Source organism: Capricornis sumatraensis, chromosome 5, assembly GCF_032405125.1.
Source record: "Capricornis sumatraensis isolate serow.1 chromosome 5, serow.2, whole genome shotgun sequence".
In the NCBI taxonomy this organism is placed as follows: Eukaryota; Metazoa; Chordata; class Mammalia; order Artiodactyla; family Bovidae; genus Capricornis; species Capricornis sumatraensis.
Window position 1 is genome coordinate 123,236,335 of NC_091073.1, and position 14,142 is coordinate 123,250,476.

The 14,142-nt window shown below is 56.8% G+C and overlaps 1 protein-coding gene across 1 annotated transcript in view; it reads right to left on the reverse strand.

Moving 5' to 3' along the window:
* The window catches only part of PTPRN2 (protein tyrosine phosphatase receptor type N2), a 472,364-nt gene that overhangs the window by 26,015 nt on the left and 432,207 nt on the right, over positions 1-14,142 (reverse strand). Inside the window, exon 16 of the mRNA XM_068972473.1 lies at positions 11,322-11,399. Within this exon, the coding sequence (XP_068828574.1) occupies positions 11,322-11,399 (78 nt within the window). The remainder of the gene's footprint in view (positions 1-11,321; positions 11,400-14,142) is intronic.

Below are 14,142 nucleotides of genomic sequence, written 5' to 3' on the forward strand. Positions count from 1 at the left end.
AAACACAGGTTTTATGAGCGTAATAAAAATACAATGATCCGGGCCATAAACTAATCCCCGAGGCTCTCCTGTACCCCCGAGTGTGGAATCAGGAAGCCCTCCCCACCGAGGTTCCCTCCGGCCAGGGACGCTCGGGCCTCTCTGAAGGCGTGGTTGAGAGTGAATCCAAAAGAAACAATTTAGACCAACAACTCCAAAAGCACCCCAGGGGATAATACTTCTTTTTAGGTCACTGTGTGGAAGCAGAGAGGGACTGACTAAATCGAAGCTGTCTCACCCGCTCGGGCGCCCACTCCCTGCTCACCTCCCACCGTGGTGCCCTGCTCGCAGGGCTGGACTTCAGGGCACGCCAGGGAATCCACGGTGGGTTTTGGAGGGAACACAGGGTCTGGTGAAAGTCCCGGTCAAGCAGGGTCCGTTTCTGGGCAGGAGATCGCACTCTTTCCGGGTCAGTTTCACAGGGCCGTGCCCGGCAAGAGAAAGGCAGGCCTTCTGTGCCAGTCTTTGAGATGCCTCCAGCGCTCTCTTCGGGGAGCAGGCAGCCGCCTGAGTCCTCCCTGACCCTGCTGCGGCCCTCTGAAGCAGCGGCTTTGCTGAGCCAAGGAGTGGACGGTTGATACCAGAAACGGCCCTGTCTACACTTCCTGTTTGGTTAGGGCTCAGACAGCACAGGGCCATCTCCCGGAGCACGCGGCACGTTTACTGGGGGCCTATCACAGGTCAGGACACCCCAGGCCACAGCGCGGGGAGGGGGAGCGGGCTGTAACAGCTTTCACCGGCCAAAAGTGGGTTCCGTCTCCCAAACAGGAGGCAGGCACTGCCGGTCCTGGGTCGGCGGGAACATGACCTCGGGCGGGGATCCCGAGGACAGGTCCCTCCTGGTGCTGTGCTTGGAGAACAACCAGAAATGCCCCCTTCTCCTGAGCGTCTCCTCAGACGCACGGCACCGACCGTGGAAGGCCACCCTGAACGCACGCCGTCACCTGGCACGCGGCGGCGGGGAGCGACGGGGCCCCGGCGGCGACAATCACTGCTTCACTAGCGGGCGTGTCACGGGAGTCGGGGCGGCGGCTCAGGGGTCCAGAGTCAGGCACGACTCTGGGTGACTCCATGGACTGTAGCCCACCAGGCCCCTCTGCCCATGGGATTCTCCAGGCAAGGATACCGGAGTGGGCTGCCATTCCCTTCCCCAGGGGACCCTTCCCAACCCAGGGACTGAACCCACACCTACGTCTCCCACACTGGCAGGCAGGCTCTTAACCAGTAGCGCCACCTCAGGGGTCCTGGGCTGTCATAAAACACACCAGCGACAACCCACACCCCCAGCCCCTCTGTGGCACTCAGAGGCCACCCAGGGAAGGGGCACGTGATGGTAACACAGCTCACACAGCCGAGCACGGGAGCCCGTCCACGGCCATCAGACCTGGGTGCGCGGAGAGGCTAACACGCAGCAGTTCAGACCTCGGGCGCGCGTGCTGCGGAACACACACTTTGGCGGCTGTTTCATCCAAACAAGTGAGCTTCCCAGGCGGATCAGCGGTAAAGAGTCTGCCTGCAGTGCGGAGACACAGGACAGGTGGGTTCAATCCCTGGGTCGGGAAGGTCCCCTGGAGGAGGAAATGGTGACCCACTCCAGTATTCTGGCCTGCAGACGCCCATGATAGAGGGGCCTGGTGAGTCACAGTCCATGGGGTCACAGAGTCAGACACAACTGAGCGACTAGACAGTAACAGCAAGTTTACCAACTGTTGGTTAAAGAAGAGGCGCCGTGCTGCTCTTGGCTATGGGCTGGACTTTGTCCCTGAAATGACACGCTGATGTCGTAACCCCTGCCACCGATGACTGCGGCCTGATTTGCAAAGAGTGTCTCTGCAGATGTCACTGGGATAAGAAGACGAGGTTCCGATGCATCAGGGTGGGGCCTAATTGAGCACAAAGGAGGGAGACGCCAGGTGAATGCAAGGACGGCGCTGCAGAGATGCAGCTGGAACGCGCGGGCCCTGCGAGCAGGAAGGAGCCTCGTCTCGGTGCTTCAGGGCCGGGAGAACAGCCCTGCCGGCACCAGGGCTGGACTCGGCCTCTGGAATTGAGAGGGAGCACGCTTCTGCAGCTCCTGGCTGCTCCGTTGATGGAAATCTGTCACAGCAGTGCAGGAAATGAACACGCTCACCGAGGCCCAGCCTCTATGCCAGCCCCCAGATCGTCCACAGGAGTCGGGAAACGTCCGTTCGAACCTTCTTTTATTCATCGAATTACACCAGATGGAAGGAAACTGTAGATTTTCTTCACCCGAAGTCTTTCTTGAGTACCAAGTGTTTAGCGAAAAAAGAAACTCCTTCGGAGTGCACAAGGCCTGATTAAAGGCAGGCGGTCCGCGCGGACAAGTCAAGCCCGGGGCCACGGGCTCTGTGAGGAGCTCCGGTCCCTCCGGGGCACGCGTCCCCCCTTCCCCGCATGTCCTGTGAAGCCCCTCCACCTTGCTCTGCTCTCGCCTGTGTGGACACGGCTCTCTTCCACCAGACTGTCAGCTCCTTGAAGACGGCAGCCTGTCCGGCTGCCAGCTCTACTTCCAAGGCGTCTGGCGCCAGGCTTTGTCATCGTTGATGCTTAGCTGAAAACAATAGATATTTTAAAAAGAGACCATTTGACTGCCTCTCTGAAAAGAGAACTCAAAGAAAACGCTATCAAAGGCTGGCCTGGCAGAGTCCTCCCAGGGCCTGTTCGGTGCAGACACGTGCCTCTTGAAAGCCCATGTGCTGTTTGCACGCCTGCTGCAGCAGTCGCTACGTGAAGTGGAGACAGCTTTTCTCCAGAGCAGGCCGAATGTGCCCCTCCATCCCTGACGCACGATTCATTTCCGCTGCCAACTTCTTTTCATAGGTGGAGGAGAGATCAGCTTAAGCCTGGCAGTGAGGATGCTGACAAAGAGGTCTGAGGACACACTCTGTGTCAACCAGCTGGAACCGCGCGCTCTGTAATCGGTTAAAGAAGAGAAAACAGCAGTGTCTGAGCGCCTTCTGCAGAGCAGGCCCCCCAGTCCCTCTCCCGCCCTGTCCAGAGGGCGGTCCGAAGAAGTGCGCCCTGAAGTCTTCCCAGCCTCTGGTCTGTCTCAGCCACACAGCCACTGTCCCTGAGTCAAGCTGGGAGTGAGGCAGGTGGCAATCCGGCTAAATGTGAACGAAGGCGATGAAGTCTTCTTATGTCTTCATGCAGGACTCATAACACAAACCCACGTGGTTTGTTTCTCTGCAAACAAAGCCGTCAGCATGGGCCTCTTTCGCAGATGAAACCCCCAAGTAATGGGAGCAAAGCCAATACTTAATCCTGACCCCCAGGAAGGGCTGAGCAGGGAGGAAGGAGTCTCACAGACATTAGGATTGGACCCAGGGCTTCCCTGTGGTTAACAGTCAGCCTGCCAACCCAGGGGACACGGGATCAATCCCTGGTCCAGAGGACCCCACATGCCACGGGACCGCTAAGCTCGTGCGCCGCAGCTACTGAGCCTGCGCCCTGCAACGAGGGAAGTAGCCACAGTGACGAGCCTGTGCCCCACACTAGAGGGTAGTCCTTGCTCGTCACAACCAGAGAAAGCCTGAGGGAGGCAACGAAGACCCGGAGCATCCAGAAATAAAGAAGCAGATAAATAAACCTTAAAAAGAGTCTGACCTGAGCTCAAGTCAGTCCCGATGCTGATCAACTGTAGCAGGCCCCTCTGGCTGCTTTCCCACCAGCAGTGTTTGTGCCCAGGCAGGAAGGAGAACCATGTGCGTAGAAACACTTGCTCGTTCACTGGAATCCGGCAAGCGTCCTTTTGCAAAGACAGAACGGCCTGCTTCTCTGTGAGCAGAGGCGAGGCGGCTCGTGTGTGCCGCTCAAGCATTTCCACAGCGAGGCCACGCGCAAACCAAGCTGCCCGTTCACCTGAACCTCATGCAGCTGCCGCAGAGGTATCTGTCAGGCACTCGACTGTGTGGGAAGTCGCCTGAGCCCGGGTGTGTTGTCACGGAGAAGCGCTTACCGCCCCTGGGCTGTGCTCACGTTTCACATATAACACACACGTTGGCTTCTTGGGTAAAAGCGCCACTCAAGCTGTCATCGTTTCAAAACCAGGATCTGACGTGGGTGCATCAGATCCGCTTGTGAGAAGAAGGAGGAGAAAGAAGAAGAAAAAGTCAAAGAATGAATGAAAAAAGAATGAAAGAAATAAGAAAGACGGATGAGGGAACTGATATCACAAATGAAAGCAGGGTGTTTTCGGCTGAGGGCCGTAAAAATCAAGGCCCAGGCTGTGTTTTCCATGCGAGCCTGAGCTCTGACCCGCGTGCCTGGTGGCGGGACACACGCATAGCCGGGTGCGAGGCGCGCCATGCCCAGCCACACAGGGCAAGGCTCCCAAATCCCGCCTTGATGTAAGATGACCTGACAGAAGTTCCCTTTTATCTGCAAAGGTTTGTGAACTCATGTGCAGAAAATTCAATCAGAGTGAATGTTTGAAGAAAAACATCCTGGAAAATCTAGGGCCTGTGGTTAAAATGCTTCTGACGTTAAAACACGGAAACAAAAGATCAGGTTTTTCTCAGGAAACTCACTGTCTTCAATTCCTGCAGTCTTTTAATTTAATCAGATAATCCTGCTTATTTAACTTATATGCAGAGTACATCATTTGAAATGCCAGGCTGGATGAAGCACAAGCTGGAATCAAGATTGCCAGGAGAAATATCGATAACCTCGGATACGCAGATGACACCACCCTTATGGCAGAAAGTGAAGAGGAACTAAGGAGCCTCTGGATGAAAGTGAAAGAGGAGAGTGAAATAGTTGGCTTAAAGCTCAACGTTCAGAAAACGAAGATCATGGCATCTGGTCCCATCACTTCATGGAAAATAGATGGGGAAACGATGGAAACAGTGGCAGACTTTCTTCTCTTGGGCTCCAAAATCACTGCAGATGGTGACTGCAGCCATGAAATTAAAAGATGCTTGCTCCTTGGAAGAAAAGCTATGACCAACCTAGACAGCATATTCAAAAGCAGAGACATTACTTTGCTGACAAAAGTCTATATAGCTATGGTTTTGTGTATGGATGTGACCTGGACCACAAAGAAGGTTGGGACCCAAAGAATGGATGCTTTCAAGCTGTGTTGCTGGAGAAGACTCTTGAGAGTCCCTTGGACTACAAGGAGATCCAACCAGTCAATCCTAAAGGAAATCAGTCCTGAATACTCATTGGACGGACTGAGGTTAAAGCTGAAGCTCCAGTACTTTGGCCACCTGATGCGAAGAGCTGACTCACTGGAAAAGACCCTGATGCTGGGAAAGACTGAAGGCAGAAGGAGACGACAGAGGATGAGATGGTTGGATGGCATCACCGACTCGATGGACATGAGTTTGAACAAACCCTGGGAGATGGTGGACAGGGAAGCCTGGCATGCTGTAGCCCATGGGGTTGCAAAGAGCGGACATGACTGAGCAACTGGACAGCCAGTTAGATAATGTGCTCTAGAATCAATCAGTCTGCAAGCTAACAGGGCGCCCGAGTCCATTGCTCCACCCACAGCCTCTTAATATTCCAGAACCGGTACCTCTGCAAGCTCCCCTCCCATCACGCGTTGCCCAGGGCTTGTGTAGGATGAAGAGGAAGTGACTGTGTGGGCATCATGCGGGACAGGGACTGGGGACCTCCTCCTACTCTGTGTCCCGCCTCGTAGGACCACCAGAAGCCACGAGCCCCGATGTGTCGTGGTCTCTGAGCCAGTGGGTATGATTTGACCGGGCGTCCTGCAGACTGGGGGGTGCTGGGTGTCTGCAAGGACCACCTCTGGCTGCTCCAGGCTTGGCTCCTGGGGGCTTGGTGGTACTCGCTATAAAGGGGTCACCCTTAGCTGACCTGCCAGAGGTGGGGGCAGGGGCTGCCGCCTCTCGGCTCCCTGTCTGCTGGACCCACCACTGCCCGGGTGCAGCAGTCAGCCGTGGAGCTCATCACTGCCGTGCTCATCAGAAGCTCCTGAAGGAAAACGCTTAGGCTCTTGGGACCTCCCACAGCCCTCCACTCGGGTCTCTCCTTGTCCATCCTAAGAGCGGTGACTAATGAGTGCTGAGGAGGATAAGTTCTTCAGTTAAACCAAGCCCCACTGCTTGGAAAAGAAAGTACATTGCCCCAGTGAAGACTTCTAGTAGGATATGCTTGCAGAAAGTGGGAAACAGAAAGCAATAGGTGGACTTTTTCTTGGTAAAATGTTAATAAGTGTTCGTACTAATTGGGCACCAGCTGAATTCCAGCTGCCTTCAGCGCCTGTACCTGGGGGTCGAGGCCCAGCTCCCCAGCCTCTGATTGCATCATCTGAAAGTCACCAAAAAGCCTGCCAAGCAGGGAGGGCAAGGCTGGAAATCCTAGAGTGTCTTCCCTGCCCCTCAGCTCCCGGTGAGCAGGGCCGGCCACCAGTCCCAGGCCTGAGAGGTGCCGGGCTGAGCTCAGGCACCGCTCGGCCGGCGGCAGGGTCCACATGCGTGGACAGTGCTCATGCGCCTGAATCAGCTGACCACACTGTGGTCTGAAAATACAGGGGGGACGGCAGACAGGGCTCCCTGGACGGTGGCAAGGGGGCTGGCGGACTGGGGGCCGGAGCAGCTCTGGGACGGGTGGGTGATGCCGGACCGGGTGGCTCAGTGCCGGCAGCCTGTGCCCAGGACTCGTCCTCCCTGCTCACAGCCCCAAGGCGCTGTTCTCTGAGAAAGCTGCCCCCAGGCTCCCAGTTGCCCTGTGCTCATGTGTGAGCCTGGCCCCCGGCAGGTGGCAGGCCTGCCCTTCCCCCCGTGTGGAAACCACAGCCCCCCAAGAAATCCTCAGCCCGATCTAGCCTGGCTCTAGCCTTGCACACGTGCACAGCTGGAGGGTGTGGTACACGTCCTCTGTGCCTGGAGAGGACGCACCCTGAGGTCCTCACAGCAGGGGCTGGCCCTGAGCCCAGTGTCCCCACCGCTGATGGCCTCTCTCTCCTCTACAGAGACTCACCTGCCCACTCACTGCCCCCTCACTTCACAGCCTGTGGGGCAGGAAGAAGCGCTGTGGACCACAGGGTGGGGTCTGATCATGGGGTCAAGTCTGATCACAGGGGTCGGGTCTGATTTCGGGGGTGGGGTCTGACCTTGGGGATTGGCTTTGATCTCGGGGGTCGGGCCTGACACCTGGGCAGCTGCTGTGGGGTCGGGCGGGTCGTGCGGGGCCCTGGGCCTCAGTGCTCTGCTGGATCGGGATCCTGACTTTCTTTTATTCTAGTAAAGTATACGTAACGTAAAAACACCGTCTTGATGGGCTTTGAGTACATAGTTCAAGAGCACTCAGGACATCCACCACCACCGCCCCTAGAGCCCTCCCATCTCCCCAGACTGAGACTCTGTGCCATCAAACACCAACTCCCTGACCCCCCGACCACTAGCCACCTCCCGTCTTGCAGGAGTGCCTTTGGGGATCACGCACTCGTGATAGCTTCATCCCAGGTCGTCAGGTGAGGTCACATCCCCCTGTGCCTGCCCAGGGTCCAGCATACAGTAAGTGCTCAATAACTGTTGCCTCCCCTTCACGGACTTGGATGCTGGCTGACTTCTCTCAGAGCAGGCACTTCAGGCCCAGGAATACCCGGGCTGTCCTCACATATCAGAACCCATTTCTACAGGAAGGTTGTGGGTCTTATGTGCATTTGGTTTTGGAATCAAATTCTTAGAACATGAGGTGTGAATTCAGAGAAAGAATTCTAGTCACTGGAGGGCGAGTGGCGCTGCGTCCTGCCAGAGCCCGAGGGGGTGCAGGGTTGGGAGGGAAGGGCCTGGCTGGGGCGGGAGACCCCGCCTTGAGGTGACTGCAGTGTGGGGGGCCGCTGGGTCACACCCACAATGTAATGTTCTGGAAGCGCCACGCTTGTGTGAAGACAGAGCCTCCCCCAGCCCCTCCTCTGGGTGTCGCCCCTCATCCTGGGCCTGCGGCGCCCACCTCGTGTGCCCCCTGCTGACGGCCCCGGGCGTCTCTGCTTTGCCGGCGTCCTCCGCCTGCCCACCCCCACTGCCGTCTGCCTCCAGTCTCCTGGTCACGATGGTGCCACACTGGGGCTCCGTGTCCGTTTTCCTCCTTGGCATCCTATTGGGTGGAATAATGTCCCCCAGATCCACGTCCATGGAGCCTGTGAATGCGGCCTCATTTGGAAGCCGGTGGAGGAACACCCCACTGTGTTCCCCTCCCGGCCTGGGCTCTGTGCTGCCCACACCACCCACGCAGCAGGGCCTCTCCTGCAGGACCTCTCACCGTGGACCAGGGCCTCTCACTGCAGACAAACCCCGTGAGATCCTCCGGGGAAGGGCTCAGGGCAGCACCCCAGAGCTCAAATGAAAGGAAGATGCTTCAATATTTTCTGTTACAGGTGCTGAGTTCCTGTGTCTAACCCTGTCAAAGGCCATGTGTGCTGTGCTTAGCTGCTCAGTCATGTCCAACAATTTGCAACGCACTGGACTGTAGCCCACCCGGCTCCTCTATCCCTGGGACTCTCCAGGCAAGAATCCTGGAGTGAGTGCTATTTCCTTCTCCAGGGGATCTTCCCAACCACGGATCAAACCACGTCTCCTGTGTCTTGTGCACTGCAGGCAGGTTCTTTACCTGCTGAACTACTGCTGCTGCTGCTGCTGAGTCGCTTCAGTCGTGTCCGACTCTGTGCGACCCCACAGACGGCAGCCCACCAGGCTCCCCCGTCCCTGGGATTCTCCAGGCAAGAACACTGGAGTGGGTTGCCATTTCCTTCTCCAATGCATGAAAATGAAAAGTGAAACTGAAGTTGCTCAGTCGTGTCTGACTCCTGGCAACCCCATGGACTGCAGCCCAGCAGGCCCCTCCGTCCCTGGGATTCTCCAGGCAGGAGTGCTGGAGTGGGCGCCAGTGCCTTCTCCGCTGAATTATTGGGGAAGGCATAAACCCAGACATGAACTCACTCAGAACGTATTGTCTTTCCAACAGAAAACTTCTTATGCTTCAAAGCAGGTTTTATTCTTAAAGGAACTTCCACTTCACCATGGTTTTTGAGAGGCTGTCTTCTGCAAGAAGTTTAAAGGCAGGCGTTCTTCTCCACGCACTTTCTGTAGAGCCCAAGTCAGTGAAGGGAACCTGGAATTCTGAGCCTGTGGCCTTGGGTAGATAATCAGGAGCCATGCTTGCTAGATGCCGTTTCTAGAATATACACTCTAGAGCCCAGTCCAGCCCGCGTGACTGTGCCAAGAAGCAGATGCTAGGACACCCCCTGTCCGAGGCCAGCACCTCTCCGTTGTGTTCTCCCTGCAACTGGACCGGAGGCTTGGTGTGGAGACCGCGCCTCTGGCTCAAGGGCACTGTGGGGACACAGTCAGGGAGGTCCTTTTGCTGCAGGGTGTCTCAGTAGCTGTGATGAGCTGACGGGCCTGCGACGGCTGGGAGGGCGGCCTAGTGGCTAGTGTCCACTGCCGCCTCGAGGAGCCCAGCGTTTCCCGGAGGTTCGGCAAGTGCGGACCGGGGCGCCTCTCACAGTGTCTTGCACTGCATCTCACTCGAATGGTTTTCTCCAGTCGCAGCATTTAGAGATGTTTCCTTTCCATTTCAAGAGTGCTCCTTAATATCAGACCTCCGTAAAAGCTCTAGGACATCCCATGGTTTACCATGCTGGCACAATGAATGGCCCCCAAGAATGGCAACTGCTCAGAACAAGCAGCAAGAAAAGTATACCATCAGCCCCATGTGCCAACCACGTGAACCGGGGCAGAGTATGAACCGCGAGTCTCGTAGAACGCAAAGTCTAGGGGTCAAAATATACAAGCCCCACCACAGGGCCTGCCCCAGGGTAGGTGGTCCATGGATGTAAGCGATGACTGTGTGAGTGTCGACACGACCTTAGGAACTTGTGCTTCTGTTGGCAAGAGAAGCTTTGCCTACAAGCAGTTGCGACCGGGGCCTGAAGCTGGTAGAAGTGACACCACCCCTCTGAGGCACTCCTGCACAAACGTGCTGGGATGGGGGGCTGAGGCCCACTGGAAGATGCCGTGACCGTGAAGTTCCGCTGGTCCCTTGTTCTGCCACATGACTCGGGGCTTTCTGTGTTCTTTCTGTCTGAGCACGGAGCCTGGGGGGCAGCAGGAAGGTGACCGAGCACACCCTCCATGGAATTCCAGCAGCGCTCTGCAGGCAGGCTGGGATGGGTGGGCTCATGGCTCAGGGGGACAGCTCTGCGTGGGGTGGGGAGGCCCCTCGGGTCCAGGCCAGAATCGGCCGCCTGGTCCTCCTGGGGTGCACGACCTCTCAGCAGGTGTAATGAGGAGACTCAGCCCTTGGGGCACAGGAAGCGGGGAACGTGGGCTCTGCCAACTTCAGCGGGTCCCTCTGGGTTAGAGGCGGCGCGGCCACCGGACCCCGACAGGCTGGCCCTGTGGCCCTCACGCTGCTCCCGCCCATCACCTGCCGACCCAGAGGCCACGCCTCCCTCATCTTGTCCTCAGGGTGCACTCTGCCAGTCCTGGGACGCCCGTGGGCCCGACTCACAGTAGGGCCCTGTTTCAACCGCCAGGCAGTGGCGGGACCCCGTGCGTCCCCAAAGCTCTGCCGCCTGCTGGACGGTGGGCAGGGAGACCGGGGTGCGGAGGCGAGGCCCCACTGGCCCCTGGCTCTCCTCTCACTGGCCAGTGTCCCCAGCGCCCGAGCCTGATCCTAGCATGCAGTATTTGCTGGATGAAAAGAGACCAGCCTGGCTTCTCAAATGCATTACTACAGAGAATCCACAAGGAGAGAGACTATAATCTGAGCACCATTTTCTAGCCTTCATAAGATTAAAACCATCGATAAGAGACACATCTGACGAAAACGCAATAATTTGTGCATGCATTATTCCATTATATTTCATAAGATAAAGTGACTGGAGCAGCTTAACAAGTAAGAGTCTTTAAAGACTTAATATCTCAAAGGGAAGTTTTCATACTCAAGCTTTGGAAAAGAAGGTTGATCATAAAGAATATGAACGAGCTCATATAAATTCTGAAACCAAGGAACGTGTGATGAGCACCTGTAAACAAATCGGGATTGGCTTAATTGAATCCAAGGCAATGCTGCTGCTGCTGCTGCTGCTGCTGCTAAGTAACTTCAGTCGTGTCCGACTCTGTGTGATCCCATAGACGGCAGCCCACCAGGCTCCCCCGTCCCTGGGATTCTCCAGGCAAGAGTATTGGAGTGGGGTGCCATTGCCTTCTCTGTCCAAGGCATTACTCATGATCGATTTATTAAGCTGTTAGACTCAGAACAAAATTTAATTTAAAAAAAGTCACCTGCCAGAAGTCAGCCACAGTCGAGGGCAGGGGTCCTTGGGTGGCGATGTACGCGGGCTTCCTGGGGTCATGGTCCATCTGCGGAGACAAGAGCACAGGAGGAAGATGAACTCGGGAAGAGCAGGGCTGGGGAGAGCTGGGGCCCTGAGTCCTGCGCTGACAGCCCCCAGGCCCAACACACACCACCTCTGTGGAGGCCGGAAACCCCCTGGCCCCTGCCAGACCCCTCCTGACCTAACATCCCCCAGGATTCTAGTGGGGCCTGGGGGCCAGTGCCTGGAGTTTAGCGGGGCCTGGGGGCTGGTGCCTGGAGTTTAGGGAGACCTGGGGGCCGGTGCCTGGAGTTTAGGGGGGCCTAGGGGCTGGGGCCTGAATTTTAGGAGGGCCTAGGGACCTGGTGCCTGGAGTTTAGGTGGGGCCTGGGGACTGGAGTTTATGGGGGCCTGATGCCTGGAGTTTAGGGGGGCCTGGGGACCCTCTGCCTGGAGCCTGGTGATGGGGCTGAACGTGCTTCTGACACGGTAACTGAGCCGCATCAGTAGAGTGGAGGCCAGCCAGAGACCGGACGCCAGGGCATCAGCCAGGTAGGGGCCGTGTGAAGTGGGGCCGAGGGGAGGCAGGGAAGGCACCCAGGTCACCCACGTGGTGACAAGCCCACGATGACTGTGACTGCGGAGGTGTTCCACTGGCGTGTGCGGCCTCCATGGGCACCACTGCCACACACAGGGCTCAAAAGTGATGCGGCCGAGGCTGTCACTGCGGGCACTGGGCTGGGCAGAGGGTGGGCATCGCTTGGACCTGGAGGGGCCCAGCAACAGTGCCTCCTGCCTCTCAGGATGAGGAAAACCCCCTCCCGTGCTGCTGTGCTGCTCTGCACCCCGAAAGGGCCCAGCTGAGCCACTCGGGTCTGAGAGCCAGCCCAGCAGGCACTGGCTGGGGACGGGCCCAGGCTTCCAGCAGCTCATTTCATATTCTCTTTCCACCTCGCCAGACAAGGACCGAAAACAAACAAACACAGGAGAATGCAGCGGTGAGCTTCCTGGCTGTCGATCTGCCTGCTGGCTCCGAGAGAGGAAGTCTGGCTTAGAAGACCTTCTTTAGAACAGTTAATTCCAAGACTAAGCAGGAAAAAAACATGAGAACAAAGCCTGGAGCAGCAAATCGGATTAAATCAGACGGTGTTCTCCCTCTCACGCTGGTGTCCCAAGAGGACAAGGGAGGGGCCGGGCGAGGTGTCAGCAGGGCGTCCTCCCTGCCCCGCCTTGGGGACCACAGAGACACCCCCCAGAAGAGAGCAGGCGGGTCTCCGCGGGGTGTCAGGCGACCTCTCTCTTATCAGACACACAGCCTCCTTTATTCTTTCCATCCAGCACTGGTTTTTACTGTTTTGACACCAGGGTTTGATGAAAGAGTTAAAACGCTCCAAATTTAAAGGTACTTGTTAAGAACTCATTTCCCAACATGGCGAAAACAAGAAAGGTGCAACCACGCACGAGTCAACGGTGACACGTGAGGATGTCGGCTGGGAGCCCCGGGGCACCTGAAGGCCCCTCCGAGTCTGGGTCTGAGAAGGGCTCGTGTCCCCTTTAACATGCATCCAGTGTCGCCTGCCCGTCAGCACTTTCAGAGCCCATGGCTGTCAGTCTGAAAGGACGCCCTCAGTGCGCCTTATAATTATGTGCACCACGAAAGCGGGAAAGAGCACAGGAGAACAGATGTAAGTCACTCCATCAGCACAGCAATGTGACGCTAGCTAAGGGGTGGGGGGGGGCAGGAAAAAAATGCTTTCTGTGCATCTAATTTAGTGATTCCTAATTAAAACTGGAAATTCACAACAACACACAATACAGGTAAAATTACGTTACTCTTGATGAAAGCCCTAATTAAAATGTTTCAGTGGGAACGTGCTTGGCAGAAATAAGGAGTTTTGATGTTTAAAATATGCATTTGTTGGGGGTGACAGCTATTTACAGGGACCCTGTCTCTTCCTTGCAAATAGTTCTGCATGAAAAGTATAACCCCACCTCCTTTTCAAATGCGCTTTTTTGCCCGAAGCAATTCAGAGAGCAACGCATTTTAAAATCCTTCGCATGTACAACCCAGCACATTTAGCTGCTTTCCCAGTGAGAAATATGTGATTGAAAGCGAACATCGGATCAGGGTTTCAGGAGGTAAATAAGGCCTCCTGTGGGGAGAGGTCTCCATGTCACTCCGTTGCCATCAACCCGAGCTGGAGATGGGAGGATGTGGGGTTGGGCGCAGGGGGTGCGTGGTGGCCCATGTCACTCCCCTCCCCCTTGACCGTATCACGTGGCTGCCGCTCGGAAGGCAGTAAATGATCACAGAGCGGCGACCGGTGCCACCAGCTCAACAGTCGCTCGGAGGACGAGCGCCGTCGCCTCATCCCGCGCACGTTCTGTGCGTGTTGCAAAGATGAGGCCTTGCTCGTACACGGCAGCCTCTGTCCCGTTTCGTGCAGCGGTGATGGAAGGAAAGCACAGCAAGCATCGAACTGAACGGCAGAAGCCTCAGCTCACTTAGCACCCGCAGGGCGGGGTGGGTGTGGTGACTGGAGGGAATCGCCAGCTTCTGGGGACACGACTCCTCGCGCAGGCACGCGGGCTGCCGCCCCGGCGGCTGGGCGAGGGGGTCTCCACCGGCGCTCCTGGTGGGGGTGAGCGTCAGCTTCCGCTGACGCCAAGGCTGGCCGTCCCCCTTCTTCCTCACTTCTCTGTAGCTCATTTTCATGTGTATCATCGCTGTGGCCGCACAAGGCGCCAGGACCGTGGGCAAAGTCAGGCTCTCTGGCTCCCATCTCAGT